The 21700-nt window shown below is 42.2% G+C and overlaps 1 protein-coding gene across 1 annotated transcript in view; it reads left to right on the top strand.

Moving 5' to 3' along the window:
• Positions 1–21700, top strand: part of whrna (whirlin a) — a gene marked incomplete at its 3' end in the record, with an annotated part of 115930 nt that overhangs the window by 42083 nt on the left and 52147 nt on the right. The window contains exon 2 of the mRNA XM_079755593.1: positions 8594–8812. Coding sequence (XP_079611719.1) covers positions 8594–8812 — 219 coding nt within the window. The remainder of the gene's footprint in view (positions 1–8593; positions 8813–21700) is intronic.

The following is a 21700-nucleotide window of genomic DNA, read 5'->3' as shown; positions in this document are numbered from 1 at the left end:
CTTAAAACACAGCCCCTTGATAAGTTTAATTACTAACTGTACATTAAAAAGTTATTCAATTTAAAAGGTTGAATCTCCTCGTGACTGAATGTTTGTATACAGCGCACAGGCTGTGTGCGCGCAGGCTTGATGCGCTCCACTTCTTTCTGTGGAGGACCAGCGCCTTGAATATTTACTACAGCGTTTCTACAGATCGATGCGGTTTCACAATGAATCCATCTTTACGGAGATATTCTTGAACCGCATAAAACGCAACCGGATCGTTTTCGCCCGTTTCGGCTCTGTGTGGACGGGGCCTTAATCTTTTCAGTGCCCAGTGAAGCCACTGTGTTTCTGTGCACCTGACAATAAAATAGTGGAACTCAAACAACGGGAAGAAATGTTATTTAATCCTCATAATACAAAGCCGAGAAACGTTTTCTTTGTTCTTTTAGGATCCCGGTGGCTGGTTGATCTCAACATTGTGTAATATGCAGTGGTCCTGGTTGGCTGTTTCATTTCATTCAAAGTGATCAAGCACTGAATAATGATTTATATTTTTGGTGCGAGGCCGTTATTCAAGTCCTGCCATCAATGCTGTGCCAAATATGGATCTTTTCCATCTATATTTTGGTAACATGTCTATGGTTGTCAGAAGAGGTCTGGCCCACTCCAACCCACACTTTCTGTCTCTCTCTGATGGTGTTATATTAGAAGCCAGGGTCACAGGAAGAGCTTTGCATTAATTTATTGGGGCTCAATGATGTCCCTGTGTTTCTGTATTGTATCACGCTGTGATGTCACAGACAAGTGGTTGTCTGATGTTGTAGTGAGGACTAAAGCAGGTCAATGCTTGTAGGTCATTGGGGTTGATGTATGTTTAGAGGCGTACCTCCTAACTGGGCAACTGGCACTGTCTATTAACATGATTTTAGCACTTTCGATGAAATACACATTCCAATGAAGTTGATCTATTCAATCCATGATTTAATCAAACGTAATTGATTAATTTTGGATGATTGATGAAACCCGCCGTATATATTAGGGGGTGTTGGACAGTTTGACTACCAGCCAGAAAGCCCTCCGTTCTATCCCCAATGTCCACAGGCAGCCAATTATTTTCCTAACTCCCCACCTGTTCCTTAATGACATGTCTGAAAGCACTCAAAGTCACTTTCGGATAAGAGCGGAATGATTAAGTTGTAGTAGGAAAAACGAAATAATTGCATTGTATCTCCTATGAGAGACAATAGTGCTGAGAATAGCGGCCGCATTCCTTCCAGTGTGAATATCCTCTGACCTCAGCAGCTCCGTCTACCCCTGGATGATTAGAAGGGGACTAGACAAGGAGACCAGAGGAGGAGACTTCGGCTAGAAGAAAAATGCCTCACTCAATACTACGTGTGTGTGTGTGTGTGTGTGTGTGTGTGTGTGTGTGTGTGTGTGTGTGTGTGTGTGTGTGTGTGTGTGTGTTCGAGGCAGCAGAGGTAGAGGGGCAGAGAGAACTAAACTGCAAGATGGCCTTTTCAGCCGAAGTGATGATAACAAACACACACACGTTAATGACGCACGCACAAAAATCACACGCACATGTCTGTAGTGGGAGAGATTAATAGAGTGAGAAGAGAGCGAGAGAGATGGAGCCCCAGAGGAATAAGTGTTCATAAAACCCTACTGGAGCTCCACAATGACACTTTTCACAGTGCATATATAAGTTAATAAATATCTGCAGAATAAAATCTATCCACCACTCAATCGACCCAGGTAATCTAGCTCTCAAACTCATTTGTTCTGTGCCAGGAAAGTTCAATGAGAGGATGTGATGTCAAGCACATAGCTGACTGTGTAACGGCAATTCATTATTTGGTTTTTCCGCAACAAATCAACAAGATCTCAAAATGGTGAGAAGAGATGGATGCTTCCTGCTTCGTAGCTTTTTGTTTTTGTATTCATGTTCATGTTGTCGATAATGACACTTTGATTTCAAGGGCCAATTAGTCTCTTGGTGCTGCTAGGCTAACTCTGGCCTGAGAGGCCGCTATGTGCCAAGAGACTCTGGTTTGGAGTGTGTCAGGGTTAGTGCTTAGTCTGCCAAGGCGCTAGCTCTGACCGGAGAGGCCACTGGTGTGACAAGCGACATAGTATCTCTTTAAAGGAATACTCAAAGGAAGAGTTTTGGGGAAATAAGGTTATTTTTGGAAATCTAAAATGCCATGGTGTATGTTTGTAAGGTGGTGGTAGGGGCCTGTCTGAAGGAAGTAAGATAGTGGTAGGCTGATGTCTGTAGCAATGAGGTGGTGGTAACAGAGTTTGAAGGGGCAGCAGACAGCAGAGAATTGATGGGGTGTGTGATTCAGTGTCATTAACGTTGGCTGAAGAAAGTATGCGAAGAATGCGAAGAATGAAGAATGCGATGGAGGGATTGATATAATGAGAGAGGTAGAGTGATAGATAAAATGAAAGAGATGGCTAAGGAGGGGTACGCATAAGACGGACAGATGGATTTATGGAGAGATGTATACAGTTGGATTAATCCTTCCCTGATGAATGCCAGGGGGCCATTAAGTCTATGTTTGTCGTCAATTACAAATTAATCATCTTGGCGTATGTTTCGTTTATTGGACATCATTGCAATCTTTCACTTGGTTATCTTAAAGCCAAGTATGTGACAATGTGAGTGCACAAAAATGCACAATGGCCTTCTATACAGATCTGTCACCTCTGAGTATAAACGCCAAGACGACGGGCATACGAGAATGTGCGCACTCAGACGCAAAAACATTCTGACTGTCAGCAATCAGCAAATCACGAGAGAGAGAGAGAGAGAGAGAGAGAGAGAGAGAGAGAGAGAGAGAGAGAGAGAGAGAGAGAGAGAGAGAGAGAGAGAGAGAGAGAGAGAGAGAGAGAGAGAGAGAGAGAGAGAGAGAGAGAGAGATTATTGACAGGCAGAGATTGCATTCACCATGCTGTCCAATACACACTTAGTCCATTTCCCGAAGGCCCACACACACATATGGCTGATGGATGGGCTAAGGCTGGGCTGCTAGTGTGCAGGGGAGTGTCCTAGTGCCGTATCGATGCAATCAATCCGTGCTAGCAGAGTTAAAGAATCAGCACCCTGCTTTCCCTAGCCTACATCTTCTCTCTTCAATCTGCAGACAGACAGACAGACGCACACACACACACACACACACACACACACACACACACACACACACACACACACACACACACCACATATATAACTACACACACATAACTACACACACACATAACTACGCACACGTATACATAAATACACACTCACACACACACAAACACACACACACATATGCATAAATACACACACACACAGACACACACACACACACAACTACACACACACACACACACACATAACTACATACACACACACACACACACACATAAATACACTCACACATATACATAAATACACACACACACACACACACATACATAAATACACAAGCACACATAGTGCAGACATGTGCTAGCCTACACATGCTATTTGTAAGATGAAACCTGCTAACACAGAGCTCTGTCTATCATTTGAGGAATGCCGCTATTAGGCTCATTTGTAACAGCGTCTGCCGGCAATAAACTAATTAGCCACTATTATATGCTAACTGCTACGTTTTGTGACTGTGGAAACAGGGTGAATTAATGAGGTTGCTGTGTGGATGTTGTTTGTAGTTGGGGATTTGTACCCTGCCTGTGTTTGTTTTCCTGCTGAGACAATACATATGTGTGTGTGTGTGTGTGTGTGTGTGTTTTTGTGTCTGTGTCTGCGTGTATCTCAAATGTGTAATACAGATTGGCATCAGGGCACACCTTGTCTCTTCATCTTATCTTTGTGTGTTTAAATATATTCATGGGTGCATAATTAATGAGTCATAGTGTGTGTATACCTGGATACACTGTGCATATTACTTTTATGCGTGTGTGTGTGTGCTTATGTGTTAGTGTGTTAGTATCTGTGTGTATGTGTGTGTGCATTCATTCACCCGGGTAAGTGGGTGTGTTTATGTGAACAGCCTATCAAGCATGGCCAATTAGCGTGAACAATTAGCAGCGCGTGAGTTCCCGCTCCATCATCCCCGGAGCCCTTGCAGCAGTACCCTGGCCTCACACTCACACACTCCAGTGCCCTCCTGTAGATCCATGCTGCCCTAGGGGCCCGAGGCCCACCATGTTCAGTCCGTGTTAAGCCACTCTTCAGGTGATACTGATCAGAGGAGAGTAGAAGGGTTGGGGGGGGGGAGAGAGTGTAGAGCCTACCTGGTAACAACTATGGATTCTCATGGATTTGAGAAGATGGGAGGAGGAGAGAGTGTAGAGCCTACCTGGTAACAACTAACAACGACAAGCTGATTGTGGGTCTAGTATGGCAGGTGTGTGTGTGTGTGTGTGTGTGTGTGTGTGTGTGTGTGTGTGTGTGTGTGTGTGTGTGTGTGTGCCTGCGTGTGTGAGAATTGGATTCTTTAAAGTGTCAAATGCTCCGGGTTTGGTGGCCGAGGCAAGGGCAGAATAAAGACTATTCCAGTCTATTTCACATTTGATTATTGAGAAGAAACAGTCAGGGGGTTGGGGGTGGGGGTGGTGGAGGTTGAGACGCTGGGACTGGTTGGAGTGGGGGACATAATTGAGATGGCCTCGCCAAAATGCCAACGAGTGTCTCTTTCAAAATAACAGCGCGGGGCCTGCTGCCTACCCTCGCATCCACGCTAACAACATGATACCGCTGGCATATCCTGATGTGAAATGATTCAATAGTAATAGCTTACACAAACGACGCAGCACGCCTGGCCAATAAAATGTATTGCCCCGGACCCGTGTGCAGGAAAGCAGCTTTTTTTCACCCATGGTTGCGGGGCCCTGACTACCGTTTACCTGGCCTTTTCCATTTCCCATCAGCCCTTGCTCCGCTTCCCATTACTATTTCCCCCGCAACGCCACCGACCCGCCACTGCTGTTCTTCTGGCAGCGAGCAGCTGACACCTCATGAAGTCGCCGCCCGCCACAATCAGCACTTTCTTCCCGGGAGACCATCACTCGCCATAGTGCACGTGACGATGTTGGCATGCACGTGCAGAAGCAACACATAATTTCTTAGTTTCTTATTCGTTTCTTTCTTGTTTCTCATTCGTATGCAGCAGAAACGCATTGAAGTCCCCCCCCCCCCTCCATTCCCCCCCGCCCCCCCAGGTTTTTGTGGTCTGCCCACTCTCTGATTTACTGCCCCTCATTCTATTACCCTTAGTGGCGTGTCTTGGCGCTGCACGTCTCTGCTTGGGAATTTTACTCTAACACTTCTCATTCCAACTCCTCCACACTACGATTCACCAATCTTCCTCATCATTGTCTTCCCCAGGCACAATTTTATACTCAATCCACCTTCAATGTCCTCTTTCTTCTTCCTCCTCATCTATCTTCTGCTTCTTCACCCTCTTCCTCACTCTCTCACTCCTACTCTTCTTCTTCCTGTCATTCTAGTTTCCTTACCCTCCTCCTCTTCTTCCTCCTCCTCCTCCTCCTTTTCTTCATCCTCAACCCATCCCTCCCCATAAACCTCTTCCTGATCATCTTCCTCGTCTTCGTACTTTTCTAATCCAGTACCGCTGTGGATGGAAGATAGCCTGACATCGCCAGATCAATTCGTAAACACGTTGGTCTGAAACCTGTCAGGTCCTTATCAAGAGACGCAGACCAAAATTCCTCTGGACATAATTCAATGGACCTACAACCAATAAGAGCAACGAAACGAAACATCGGAGGCAGCCATCTTGGTTGTTTACGATAATCCCTAAACAACTTTCCCATATTGCGCTCCTCTGTACAGACATCATATGAATCCCGACACATACTTGATAAAAGGTTGTTATTGGCCCAACCCGGGCCTGGTTTGCTGCTGGACACATATGCCAGAGCAAATAAAACATGGGCTCGCCGATTTGTCTGGTGCCCCGGCTAGGTACTAAGCACCTCTGCTGTGAGACAAGAGTCTCCCAGGGGAGCAATAAATCACAGCAGGAGCCTGTTGGCCGCAGTGGATCAACCTCCAACCTATCGACTCACACCCCTTGAGAACAACTGAACTTTGTACTGCAGTGCAACAGACCTTATTTACCCAGCCTCCATGTCTGTTAGTCGGTGGGGCAACCTTCTAGAACCTCTGGGGAAACCATAACAACTCAATTCAACTTCTCTTCTGAATGCCAACTTCCTGGGTTGGAGCATGGGATGCAGAACTAAGAATAGGCGAATGCATTGAGTTATTTATGGTTTCCCCAAAGATGGAAGAAGAGGTCACAACCCACAAATATATAACGTATATGTGATGCAGGTCTAGCCTTCTGTTCTTGTCATCAAAGGTTGTGTCTGTGGCGACCCAAACGATTGATGTGCTCAAGTCGTGGACATCTGTTTACTGTTGTTGTGGCAGCTCTAGCTGTGCTGGGATAAGGACAAAGTTAAAAGCAAAACAAAAGTGATTTATTCAGGATGGTATGGAAGAGGGGGATGAGGAGTTGGAATATCTTCCAACGACCTGGGTCTCTACATCGGTCTCCTCCTGCTGTGGCTCTCCTTGTGTGGTTCTTCCCACCACACTGCTTCTACTCCTAGTGAGCAAGATAACTTCCCTGTTTAAAGGGCGACAATGGGAAAGTGTCTAATTGTCCACCCAGATCACATTCACAATAGAAAGGCCAGCTGACCACCAATTAATGCAGTCCACTGGTCAATCGAGCTTGGTTGATCTTTCCATCGTTTATCTGGGTAGGCACTCCCACTTGTGATTGTGACCTAGAGGGTACAAATAGATAGCCTTTTTAAATGGTTTGGCGAGTGATCAGTGATTGATTTTTAGCTGCTTCCCCTCCAGGTTTTCGATCACCTGTCAATCATGCCACTGATTACTCGGTACGATGCCCAAATAAGGCCTTGTTCCTGATTGGATGCTGTTCATGGTCCTGAACTTCAACAATTGAGCCTCTTAGCTCCACAACGGAATTAGTTGTTGTTCAATTTATGTTCAAAAGTGAACAAAAAACGGCTTTTTACCTTCAGGTCAGCCTATTCCCACCAAAATAGGAAGTGTTCATGCCATTGTGTACTTTTACTTGTAAACCACCAATTTAAAGCAAACATGGAAAATAATCCTTTTACCTCATCAGCAAGCACAGCTTTTTTGCTCGTGAGCCAAAATCCGATTATTAAGTCACAGCAAACCATAACACTAATAATATGGCTAACATTGTTACAGGGGCTGGACATCCATCAAACTACAACCAATCAATACACAGCCAAATGCCTGTCCAACTCCCTAACCCCCGGTCCAGTTCTTCAGGGAGACTCATCAGATGGCCGCGGTGGGGTGGTTGTCTTCTCGTTCTCTAAACACGAGCTCCGGCTCAGGGATTTGCAGTAGATTGGTACCTGAAGCATGTTCTCCCCTTGATTAACCGCTTGGGGTAATCCCTCTCTTTTTTAATACGTTCCTAATTCTGTTTTCCCCTGCAAGCTGTTTATGGCTGATTTTACTTCCACTCGGCAAACTCTTAGGGAAAACAAAGTGCGTGTGTGTGTGTGGGGGGTACAGGCTGTTCAGCTTTGGATTTAGGATCTCACTTGCTTGTGAACACAGCATCATCAGACTTTCATACTAATAAATAGAATTTGTTTTCTTAGTAAAACACAACAAACGTTGATTGCTCCCACTTGGCAGGTTCTTATTTTCTTCTGTGTGTGTGTGTAGGTGTGTGTATTTGATCATGAGTGGGTGAGCGAGTCAGGGAGTGTTTGTATATGAGTGTGTGAGTCTGTTTGTGTGTGATCTTATTCAGTCATAAGGTGGTATTTGTGATGGCATAGAGTGTATGAATTCGTAAATATTTGCGGTGTCTGTTGCCATGTTTATGCATGTCGTATCTTCATAAATAAATGTTTGGAAACAAATGTCGCTTGTGTGTGTGTTGTCCTTTACATGTTTGTGTGTTTGTGTGTGTTGGTGGGGGCTTTCTCTTCTAAAATGCATGCTATTACAAGTGCCGATGAATGGATGGGAATATAGACTGTCTAGTTCCTCCCAGGACATTGCACTTTGAAGGAGGACTGACTGGTCCGGCGGAGGTCTGAAACATATTGACCCGTGGTTGAGGCTTATGTCCGTGCTCTGAAATATACCACTTCTGCTCCCGTCTTTGTTTTCCTGTTTGATCTGTGGCTCTCACATTCTGATCTCTCGACTCACCGCTCCTCTCCTCTCTCTCCAACCTTTTCCTTTCCTTTATATCCTCTCCTCCCACCCCATGTCCTGACCCCATCTGCTCTTCCTCCTCCTCCTATGCTTTCCTTTCCCCCTCCTCCTCCTCCTCCTCTCCCCCTCCTCTTCTCCCCCCCTCCTCCTCCTCCTCCTCTCCCCCCCTCTCCTCCTCCTCTCCACCCCTCTCCTCCACCTTCTCCTCTCCCTCCCTCCTCTTCCTCCTCTCTCCCCTCTTCCTCCTCTCCCCCCTCTCTTCCTCCTCCTTCCCCCCCTTCCGTCCTCTCCCTCTCCTCCTCCTCCTCCCCTCCTCCCCCCTCTCCTCCTCCTCAGGTGCTGAAGGGCACCAAGAAGCTGTCGCTGCACGTGCGTTCGGTGGGCCGCATCCCGGGGGGCTACGTCACCAACCACGTGTACACCTGGGTGGACCCCCAGGGCCGAGGGGTCTCCCCTCCCCCCGACCTCCCCGAGCATCGCAGCAACACCCTGCGGCGCAGCGACAGCCAGCGGCGCAGCAACATGGCGCTGCTGCAGGACGGCGACGAGAAGAAGGTGAGCTCGCTGCCCTGGGGTGGGAGCGTGGTCACACGGGCGGTCGCCTTGACTCCCGGGCTTGTTTTCTGGGGTTTGTGTTAACGTCAATCCCCGCTGTCGGTGTTTCTTTGTGTGCAACCGGCAGGATAGGGCCGTTGTTCAGGTGTTGAACCGCCAGCCGGTTCTGGGGTCGATCCCCGAGGTCCTTGGTGAACCCGGAGGCAGCCCTGCTAGGCCTGATTGTTTATTTGTTCCCCCTCCCCCCCAAAATAAATATACAAATATTTCTATGAATTTTTGTTTTTATAATAAAAAATTACTTCATACAGTATTTATTACACAAGTATTTGAAAGTGCAGTCTTGTTTAATAAATAAACAAGATAAATATATTTATGAACGTTGCTACTGTTGACGTTTCAAATTAAATAAATATATATGCGTAAATTCAAATAAGAAAAACAGAACTGTTTAATTAGTCACAAATGCGTAACTGAAGGTTCATCTTGTTGAACTGAACTGCTTGGAGATGTTTAAAGGTCATCATCTTGTTCTTGGTGCTGGGATCCTCCAACATGCTCAAATTTGAAACACAAGGGAAATGAATTAGCATATAGAGGGAATAATTGGGCATTGAGGAAGATAGTTCAAAAGGTAAACCAAAATGAACAAATATTAGTATAAATACATCAATTACATAATTATTTGAGCTCTTAATCATTCAAATTTGATATGATAACAAAAACGTTTTCAACATTTAAATTCATAATACAAATGAAAACACAATGAATAGGATGCAACTCAAACAAGACCTTAAATGAACAAGGTAAATTAAATAAACAAAATTTAGATCTAAACATTATAATCCATTATATATCAATTATAAAGCCTACATAAAAATACAAAATGTGAACGTTCTTAAATAATGTTCGTAAATAATTAACCAATAGTAGTTATGACATGATTTCACCTGCAGACTTCGACCATACCCTCATCCTCACACAAGATCACAAGACTTCTCTTTCTTTGCCTGTGTGTTCCTGACTCCTGTTGCCTATTTGAAGAGAGTTTGTCAGGTGCAATCAAAGACACCACAGGACGATGGAGAGGGGGGAGGGGGGGTATTATGGGCCAAATGTATTATGGCCCATAATACATTTTATTATTTCGCAAATATGCATTGTACTTGCCTAATGCATATAATGGTGTAATTAATGATGCCAATTGCAGTTGGGCCTCATCTCAAATTTGAATAATGAATCATTCTGATTATTGTAATCATAAGTGTGGTGCGGTGGCGTACGGGCAGCGAGTACAGCGCAGGGTGGGAGCGGCGGCGCTGCCTGTACGCATGCTTGGGGCGACAGACATTTTGTATTTTCGCTTTTTTTCTTTTGAATTAATTTGATATTGTCACTACTTAGGGGTTGGTTGGATATTTTAGTGGTCAGGGTGTTGAAAGGTCCTGGGCTCAAACCCCAGTATGAACACAGTGTGAACACATACAATTGATGCATTATGTCTTATTGACTACTGGGGGAGAAGGTGTCTGATACCCAGTCTAAAGGTCCTGTGATCAATCCCCAAGTTCCTCTGTCTACCTGTTGGCGACTTTGACCTTGAGTAAAATGCCTTACATCCACCAGCTCCTTAATGACTATCTATCTGGATAAAACCGTCTACTCATTAACTTAATAACATATCACACAGTCATTTTAGGAATAAATGTTAAAATACCTGACATTTTTCACTACGATTATAGTGATAGTGTTTAGTGCTTCCGCAAATAACAGCTCTTCTTCAAGTTGAGTCCGGTCAGGTCTGTTGCCACCAGAGCTTTGTGAAAGCCCTGAGGATCTTTTATCCAGTGCTGTGTTTTGTTTCCGAGGTTTAAGGACGCTGACAGCAAAGTGAACGCCTCGTGCTAGTCCCAACAGCCCGGGGCGATCAAACAGCAGCTGTGAGGTACATCCTGTGAATTACTAGTCTGCCTCTATGGTGCCTGGCTGTTCCTCTGAAAGAGGACTGAAACATGATGCTGTTTGCTGCCGTTGTCTCAGACAGACAGAAAACAAAATAAAAATCCATATACTCGCTTTCTTATTTTATTTTGGTTCGCTGTTTTTGGGGCCTCTGTATTGCATTTCTGAGAGTCACCCATCTTGGATCAATGTTATGAGAGTGGACCTTTGGAACCAATTCTAAATAAATATGATTGATTTACTATATTTGGGCTTTCCATAATTGGCGCATCTGGTAAATGAAAACCAACCATGGCTTAACTGGCGTGGAAAAGGGATGTCTAGATGTGGCCAGAATGTTGATTTTTTTATTCTGCCTATAATAGGCAGAAACATAAAGGAATAGGCTACATCAATACAAATAGCTGCTGATGGTCTATCTCATAGTTTGCAGAATCTCATTATCGAGTAGGCTAATTTCTACGATAACAAATATATAGTTTTTTCAGAGCTCCTTTACAAAAGTTGAGTAGACAAAAGTAAATAGCTATGAAGTAGTCAAATGCTCTTAGCAAACCACCAAACAAAAATGCGTCATTCAAACCCTGGGTTCTATCTTCTTCATAATTCACTCAAATATCTATTCTGAATAATTTAGCACACCATCAATTATAGCATATACTGCTATATAAAGACAGATCAGGCTAGAAGTTTATTGATAAAGAGTAAAAACAGGTTCTGATCATATTTAAGGCTTGTTAAAGTCATGATCTTTGTTCTGCAGAACGAAGTGCAAGGTGTAAGGCAACACCAACATAAATTCAATGTACAGGCTTGTTCTAATGTCCGGAGGCCAGCATTAAGTGACTGGACAGCAACATAAGTCATTGCATTGTAAGTGGATTTGTGAACAACAAAAATGTGTATTACCATCTACAGCTTCCTGAGCTTTATTAAACGAAATAATAGCTTGACATATAACTGACCCTCTGCAAGTATTGTATGCCCATGATTATAAGTATTTGCGGTCATGGATAAACCAAGCTATTCAAAGAGATGATGGGGCCTTTTACAAAGACATTGGGTACTCTGAAATACGAATAGTAAGCTGACTACATGAAAGATTTCCCTCTGCTGTAATGAAATACGTTTGGAGACTTTATTCAAAGCACAAAATGTCATATTTATCTTTTTTCACGACAAAACTTGGACTTAGTAATATATCAATTTTCTTAATTCTTTAATCCTAATATGACATATTATGTGACTTAGACATATTATGTCTTTTAAATATTGGGAACCACACCTTTGTCTTAATAACAATATAAAAATCAAGTCAGAAATTCTGAAATGTGTGAAATAAAAACAATAGAAAATTGGGTAGAAATGAAAACTAAAGAATATGAATTGAAAATATAAGATCCAAAAATATCAAAGAAAATATGAACGCATAAGAAAATATGAATGCATGTATTAATATTGTCATTGCATGACACTGACAGTGAATTAGAATATATGAATTTACAGTTACAGTTATGGAAAAGAAACAGAACAATAAATGAGTTTGCCAACATTTAAGGTTTGTAGTAAGTAAGCCAACGTATTTAATTTGGGGAAAAGGGTAGGTCCCCTAAACAGTAGCATTAACCTCTGGACAGTAAGGCGACATATACCGGTACCTAAACATGAATGTCTGTCCCTCTGTGCCTCCATCTGGTCCGCATGCATTGTGTTAAAAGACAACAGAAAGCTGCACTAGGGTATTACTTCTTCTCGTGCATGGTATTGACGTTGCCTTGGTCTACAAGACAATAAAGGAGCTATTTCTTCAGAATTGTGTTGTGGGCATGATATTTTACCCAAAGCCTGGTAGACCAGGGCCTGAATGTCAGCCGTCCACTCCCCTGTTGGGGTACACAGGAAGGGGCGTGTAAGGTCAGGACAGTTTTAATAATAGGTGGTCATTTCTGTGATCTTCCCTTGTACACTCCTCCACAATCAAACACCACAACACCTTCCACCTTCTGTTCCTTGGATAAACTGATGCTGTGATGTGGAACGTGACGTCTTTTCCCTGTTTCAATCGGGCTGATCTGACCTTCTCAGGAGCACCTTGGTCAGAAAATATCTGTTTGCCCAAAAAAACAGTTACAGCCTCATCCAAAACGTCCACAGCAAGTTTTGTCCTTGCTGAGATAGGGTATTGCAGATTGTCAGTATTGCGAAGCTGTCGGTTTTACTAATAAACTTTATGTCCTTCCTTGGCATTTCAGCCTTTACCTCTGATGGCCTCCCTTAGAAATTGTAGTTGTATTGATTATCAAACAACGTCTCCATTTTCTCTAAAACTGCTCTGTAATGGGCGATTATGAACCCATCAGACTGTGAACCTCTCTGCTAAGAGTCCATCTCCGGACTATTAATCAGTGGCCGTGGTTCCTTCCCTTTTCACACATTTTTGTTCCCAATGAGAAAACCAATGTCAGCGATGTGATTGCCTCAAGTTTAAAGGGCCCCCTGCTTTTCACCACCAGGTGTGTGGGTGATAAGTCATCACTGTACCTTCAAACCAGTTGGTACAGTCCACCGGAAAGGCTGGTAGGTTGATCCAAACATCACACATGATACGGTTGGACACTCTCACTTGTGATGGCACAAAAAGGTTGATTTTTAAATGCCTTTTAAAGGCTAGTCAATGAAAGATTGATACTATGAAGACCCTTTAATATCACACACAAGTGTGGACAGACATTGTAAGTTTGATCACATTGATGGATTTCGAGGGAAAACATCATGCAGCTCCATGAAGTCATCGTCCTCAGATCCATATAGTTCCAGACCTGAGTTCACAGGGCTGTCCCCAGTCTTGTCCCTTGTTTGCCAAGGCGTGAGGACTCTTGGCTGTTTGAGTAGAGTCTCCCAGAGGGACAGGAGGATCCAAAAGGGGCTTAGGTTCACAAATGTTTGGTCACGGTATTGACTGGAGCTTATCGAAGGGTCAGATGGAACTTATCACTCAGCATGTGTTCAGTATAGGAGAGTTAAAGCCTTATTTAAAAAATCGAGGTAATCACTGCAACTTTTTAAATAAACAAGCAAAGGAACTTAGCGCTGTGCTTTCAAATCTAAAACATTTTGTAAGCTTGATGAGCCCTAACAAGTGAAACTATACAGAAAGGATTAATTTAAGTGGTAATTAAAGTTAGAGCTGTGTCACTAATTTAGAAGGGTAATAATTGATAAATTGGTTTCATGTGAACTGTGAACACTTTTCCAGTATGTGACAACTTATTTATCGGAGCACACAGCCTTGGGATGTGGAAGGGCTAAAGCTGAGCTCCTCTTCCGGGCCTCGACCTTGACTTTTTTTTTTTATTCTATAATACTGCACTTCTTTTCACTGTTGATTAGTGTTTTGATGAATCATTTATACCAGGCATCTCCAAACGGCGGACCGCGGTCCGGGTCCGGACCAAGTGACGGTCCTATCCGGACCCATGAGCAATTTAAAATTATATATATATATATATTTTTTAAATATTTCACTATAAAAAGCATGATTATATTAATAAAGACATTTCTCAATGAAATACAAATTGAATGGATGAATAGTCCGTAGTACAGCATAAAAATAGCAAAAACTAATGATCTTCACAGAGCAAAGATCATGCACTCACCGAACTCCCCCCCTCCCTCCGTCTGTCACGGCATGTGCGTACTAGCGTCACTCAAAAAATAGCCAATCAAATTGTTTCTTTACCGGAAGAGCAATTTGGAATGAGAAAATGGCTTGCTCGAAAATTAGGAAAGTTGACCACGAAAACAGAGATTTTAAAGATGAATGGACTGACCAATAGATGTTCATTCTCCCGCAAGGCAGTACTAAACCTTTGTTGTGTCTTTTATGTGTTGAAACCGTGGTGCTGATAAAAAGTGGGAATATTAAGCGGCATTATGAATCCAAACACAGATCCTTCGAGGAAAAATATCCGAGCTGAGTCTAAGTGAGTCTTCACACACTAATTTACAGGCCAGCAATGTGCAAATGAATGCTCACTTGCATGGATTTTGGAACAACATAAAAAAACTTTCTGTGACGCGACTGTTGTGAAGGAGTGCTTGAACGCCACTGCCGAGACGTTACTTGAAGTTAAACAAAGGGATGAATTGTGTGAAAAAATAAAGCAAATCCCAATGTCAGCTGCAACGACAACCAGAAAATCCGAAGTGTTATCAGATGACACACTGTCACAGCTTGATGCGGCTGTTCAGAGTGCCCCATCCTTAGCCATTGATGAGTCTTTAGATGTAACGGATAATGCCCAGCTTTTGGTTTATGTGCGATTTTTTCATCAAGACAAGAAAGAGATCTGTGAGTGCCTGTTGGGTCTAACACCACTTGAGACACACGCAAGACGAGAAGATATTTATGAGGCTATTAAGGAGATGCTGTCAAAGAGGGGGATTGATCTAAAAAAGGTAGTCTCAGTCACTACAGATGGGGTACCTGTTTTGCTTACTTGAAATGTAGGCCTAGTGTACCTGTTTTGCTTACTTGAAATGTAGGCCTTATGCACTTTCTGTTTATTTGAAGTGTAGGCCTAGTGTAGCTGTTCTGCTTACTTGACATGTAGGCCTTATGCACTTTTCATGTTTACTTGAAATGCAGGCCTAATGTACCTGTTTGGTTTACTTTAAATGTTAATATGCGTTACTTTGTCTTACTTGTTTTTCATGGTTAAAAGTAAGCTATTTGGAAATTAAAAATAAATACATCTGAAATTATAGGGAAATATGCTGTGTTGATTGTATTTGACAAAAGTAGGCTATTAGGAGGTGGTAGGTTAGAGGTTCGGACCTTTCTTGGAAGGAATTTTTAGTAACTGGACCTTGTTCAATTTTAGTTGAAGACCCCTGATTTATACCCTAAATGTCAGGACTGATTGCAAGGGCCATCACAAGTTAACATTACAAGTGATGTCGTAAATCGGTCTGAGGAGCATCGAGGATTATCTGTGTTATAATGACCGAAACAGACAACGCAAGAGAAACTGCAGATTCATTATATTCTTCCCAAAAGTTATGACCAGAAAAATGATATAATAATAGTATTGTTTTATTCGAAATTAATGATAAATTATACAAAGTCTAATCATTACATTTTCCATGAATCAGCTAACTATCTATCGGCTGAGTATCTCAGCACTCTTTCAGATGTATTGGCAATGTTCCTGAGCTGTGGTTCTGACCCCGCCCGTGTCCAGTGTTACAATGAACATCATGTTAAAGGATGTGCTGGATTCACGTCACGTACGTTTGGACTTGCTGTGCTGCATCGTAAACATTTCAAATATCTTCCTCCATTGAGTAGTGAGTATACCGAAGGTTTGAGGCTTCCTCTCAATAAAACTTTTAAATAAGAGAGACACCGTGGCAGCTTCTTGATGCCTTTTTACCATATAGAGACGTATTTTACCATGGGCTTCTACCAGCTCTGTTATCAATGTTGTCCCATTTTTATACATGAACTTCCTAAGCAGCGCATATTGTGTCTCTATTGAATATATTTTATTCATTGCTGCTGCAACTCTCTAAACTGAAGTGGCTCCACTCTAGCTTCCAGCCAAATATGGAGACGTATGAAATTGTGGAGCTATGAGATGATTCGGATAGACCCCTTCTATTGTTTTATTCAGAGCGAGGGACTCTTGAAAATGCATTGCCTGAGTGCAATTTCTTCTCCGGCTCTTACACCCAGGACATTATGTTGGTAACCTATTTTTTTGTGATGCATATGGTGTTCTTCAAAAGGTCTTCAAAAAAGCTGTTGTTTCCACATCTATGGTTTCTTTATAACACTTGAAATTGGATAGTCCCGATTGCACTGCACTGACATTTGGATTCCATAAGCATAAGCACAATTAATTTTCTTTCTCTACGTTTTTTAGCTTGGCTGCATTTCGACTTCCCTGCTATTTAATCATTTTTTCTATCTAGAAAGTCATACCTTTGGTCATGAATTATGTATTTTTCTCTTGCTGCTCACCAATATTCTTGTTATAAGTGTCAACCGTCTTTGGTTCCTTCACTTTATTACCTGCTAAAATGCCACCATTAAATGCTTCAATATCTCACAATGCGGGAGGTTTCTGAAACCAATTAGATGGTGACATCATAAGTGGGACTATCCAAGCTGTGATTCAACAATCCAAATTAGGACTCACGGATTTTGAAACAAAAACAACACAAAGAGTAGCAATGATTTCCATTACAACACATTCCGTTTCCATTCCGCACAAATGGCAATGTCCACAGTCACTTATAACAATCCGCTTATGAAAGGCACAATAACATATGATGGAACAATGATGGTTTTGGTGCAGATTTATTCTGAATCGAAGTCATAGGTACTATAAATGTCTTCAAAATTGTAATTTTATAATTATGGTAACACATAGATTATTTTGAGAATGATAGTGAAGGGCTTTTTTTCACTCTCACTATGCTCCATATAAATTCACACTTAAGCTCCGTCGTCCAACATTTTCTGCATATACTGCTAAAAAAATCAACATTAAATGTGATATTTATTCTGCAATACCATCATAAAATTCAAAAAGTTCTATCCTTTACTTAAACAAAACTGCCTTGCCCAAGGGCATCGTTCTCCCTCTTTATTAGTCATCATGCAAAGACATTTTTTACACCGGTCCCGGCTATTACAAGCCCATCAATCCCTCGCTCCCGGTAGATAACATCCAGGCTAACCACGAGCCACAGGACAGTGCTGAACTCTGAGGAGGAGTAGCGAACAGCGTTAGCCCCACAAAACACAGGGGAGCATGACCGGTTTGGTCCGGATCAGGACCCTGCCGTTTGTTAGCTTTGCCCTGACAGCTAACGTTCAGCGTCAGCAGATTCATTCAGAATAAAGGCCCGAGGCATACGGAGCCCTATTTGGGATGGCTGTGTAGCCGAGCAACGGAGGGAGTTATATGGTTTAGTCCCTGAAGCGCTTGGACCCCTTCCAGTTTCCACTCTGATTTATGATTTTTAAATTTGGTCTGCAGCCAAGTAGGAGGCAGACCTACTTGGCGGCAACGCGTGGGCACGCACGGCGGCCCGCCCACACGCACGCACGGCGACAAACGAAAACACACAAGCATGCGCGCACGCACGCACACACACACACACACACACACACACACACACACACACACACACACACACACACACACACACACACACACACACACACACACACACACACACACACACACACACAACACAAACAGAAAGATAACTAGTAAATGTGTGGTATCTCCTTGTTTTGTCATCCAATGTTTGGCCATATTCAAGATTCAAGATTCAAGAAGCTTTATTTATCCCGAGGGAAATTACTGTGCAACAGTTTCAAAACAATGGTGGTAAAGTAATGTACTACAGAGTTAGAGTAAAATAAGATAACATAACATAAACAAAAATTAACTAAATAAAATAAAATCAAATAAAGGCTAACATAAAATAAATCAAACAATTAACTAAATGCAACAAAAGTAAGCACTTACAGGTAACATAGTAGAAAAGAAGAAACAAGTAGCTAAAAGTGACAAGTGCAACACAAATTGCAGTTAAACGTAGATATACAATATACAACTATACACACCATGCAGTTTAGCAGCATAAATTTAAATTAAATAAGTACAAACTAAGTAAGTGATAAGGAGCGACTGGATGAAGTGGTAACAGTGGTAAAAGGGATAAAAATTGTAGCAGCAATTGCTATCAGCATAAATTAACTAAGGTACAGTACATCTAAATAAAGTGATGAAGTGAAAATTGCGTAAAAAATGGTAAGTGACATTTGATCAGGGCACAGTGTCTCCACTGTCCCTTTCGCGACCGGAGGTAGATGATAAGATAGATAGATAGATAGATAGAAAGATAGATAGATAGATAGATAGATAGATAGATAGATAGATAGATAGATTTGATAAGAATAAAAAAAAAAATGAATTTGATGTTTTGATTAGATGAACTTGAATTTCAATTATCCCTGAGGTAACTGTCTAATCAGACTGATTAAAGTGAGTGCACCTACTCTGTGTCGACAGTTTTTATTTACTCTCAGTCTTCAGCCGATGCTTTTCAACCTTCCTACCCCGACCCTCTCTACCCTCCTTACCCTCTCTCTCATTCTAACTCTTTCTCTCTCCTTCTACCTATGAATCTCTCTTGATATATGCTCCATCCCCTTCTAACTGTGTCTCTCTCTTTATTAGGTGAGTGCTGCATGCAGCGCTCACCTAATATTCTTCAAAAGTTTTCTTCTTTCTCTCTTTCCTCTTTATTATTCTCTACAAACTTTGGGACCTATCTCTTTCCGCAGTTTTTCACCTAGAGACACCAATTCAAATTTTAAAATGTTCAGAATAGCTTGGAATCGCATGCTTCTTTTCCGATTTTTTAAATATTTTATACTTTTTGAGATATTCTACTTTTAAAATACTATCTTTTTTTTAACATGGGAGTCTGGTACTTCAACTGTTTAAGACGTAACTAAATACATTTTCAACCGTTTATCTTTGTTCAAACCATTTAACAAATCGACGTATTTGTATCTTCAATAATATCTAAACGGAATTTCGATATCATTTAAACTTTCTTCAGAATCACAGTTTTAGTTTCATACCGGCTTCGTTTTCAGATGTTTTCATTGAAGACGTCTGCCCATTCTGACACTCATACTTCTTAAGACATCCTAACTCAATCATTTTTCAACCGTTTACCTTCGTTCAAACCATTTAACAAATCTACACACTTGTACTCTTATAGACACACACACACACACACACACACACACACACACGCACACACACACACACACACAAACACACACACAAATACACAAAACACACACCAGTAGTGCAATACATTTGACCTTTCAGATTTTTCACTTTAATTCATTTTATATTTCTGCATTTTTAGCAATGCTTTGCGCTTTTCCTTCAGCTGTCACTTTATTTGTTTCCAACCATTTACATTTTCTTAAATGGTGTGCATGTTTACATTGTTTACTCCATTTAGACTTTTGAACTTTTGTTCAAATCCCTTCACTTGATTTAAGCCATTTAACATTTCTTTATGTCTTAATCTTTGTGGCTTTATTAAAATATCTTTTCAACCTCACTTTGTAGGCCTACTACAGCACCCACCGCATTTTCTGCAGGGAATCCATTTTCTAGTTGGTATATAATGTCTCTCTCTCTTCATGCAAACCCCCTGTCTCCCTTATTGTCTCTCTCCCTCTGGTTCTAACTCTGTGGGCCCTATTTTAACTGTCTGAAATGCAAGTGAGAAGTGCAAAATGGAAGTAGCTTTGTCGGCGGGTCTCTGCCGCTGTTGGATTTGCGCCCGACGCAAATCTAAAAAGGGTTTCCCCAAAGTAGCCTTTGGGGAAACCCTTTTTACATATATACCCGTAGGTGTGGTTTGGGCGTAACCTGCAATAAACCAATGAGAGTGCCATCTCCCATCCCCTTTAAGAGCCATGAGCGCATTTGAACCTGACAAGTTCATATTTCGACAGCGCGTTTGAAGACTCCGATGAGACAGATGCATGACCACATGAATTTCAAACTTCAAATGGCTCAGTTTATTGCCAAATAATATGGCCTAATTCGCAATAGCGTTTTCTTCTACAGCTTCCGAAAAACTGAGTCGTGGCCGCAACTGTTGGTCTATTTAATGATATGCGGCAATACATTAACACACATAGTTTCTTACCAGTATTGTATACATTATCGTTATCGACTTGTGTTCCTAATATGCATGTGTTCCCCTGTTAATGTACATTGCCATGGACTGTATTATACGTTACGTTTTCAGTTTGCGTGTGTTTAAACAGATGGAGGCCCACACGTGCGCCTGCAGTTATGGGCTTGTACATGATGTCTGTGTCAAAAAGATATGTGTTTTCTGTATGGTGTATGCAGATGCATTGATTTGAATACAACTTACCACTTTATCATCTGTTCTTTCCCAAATAATTTAACCAACGTTATCATTTACCATAAAATGAGATTTTGTTTTGGAAGACTGCGATATAGCCTACTTTTCTCGAGGTTATTATTTTTATTATTATTATTATTTTGACGCATGGCATAGCCTACAACAGTGTTCATTCATGCAGCCCCTATGGAAAAAAAATGTTTCCACATCATCATAATATTTCAAAAAATCGTTTGCATGTATGTAATGGGTATAGCCTACTGTTGTTTAAGCTTATGTTGCAGTTCCGACCTGCCATGGTACGTCAAAATAGCAACACCAACTGCGCTATCCGCTAGTGCACTTAGACCAGGTATTTGTCGGCCAGTTGCACAACTGCTTTATCGGTCTGTAAGATAGCACCATGTATCATTTGCGCCGGAACAAGCCTCTGAGGGCGCAAGTTTAGTGGCACAGGATTGCTGCGGGGGAAAATCGGCTTGCGCCGGTTGCAAACTAGCAAAGATACATGCGTCGGTGTAGAAAGTCAATTACGCTGGTTGCAAGATAGGGCCCTGTGTCTCTCTCTCTCTCTCCATGCTATCCCCATATCTCTCTATCCCTCTGGTTCTAACCCTGTGTCTCTCTCTCTCCATGCTATCCCCATATCTCTCTATCCCTCTGGTTCTAACCCTGTGTCTCTCTCTCTCCATGCTATCCCCATATCTCTCTATCCCTCTGGTTCTAACCCAGTGGGCCCTATCTTGCATCCGGTGCAATTGACTTAATCACTGGCGCATGTGTCGTTGATAGTTTGCAACTGGGGCAGAGCGTTCTTTTCCCTCCTGCGCCATGCGTCGGTAAATGGGGGAATGATCTTGCGCCCCAAGGGGCGGTTCGGCAAAAGGAGGAGGCGTGTTCTGGCGCAAACGTTCCCTGGTGCTATTTTGCAGTTTC

This window comes from Pollachius pollachius (genome assembly GCF_949987615.1).
Source record: "Pollachius pollachius genome assembly, chromosome: 18".
Lineage (NCBI taxonomy): Eukaryota > Metazoa > Chordata > Actinopteri > Gadiformes > Gadidae > Pollachius > Pollachius pollachius.
This window is presented reverse-complemented; position numbering and strand designations above follow the sequence as displayed.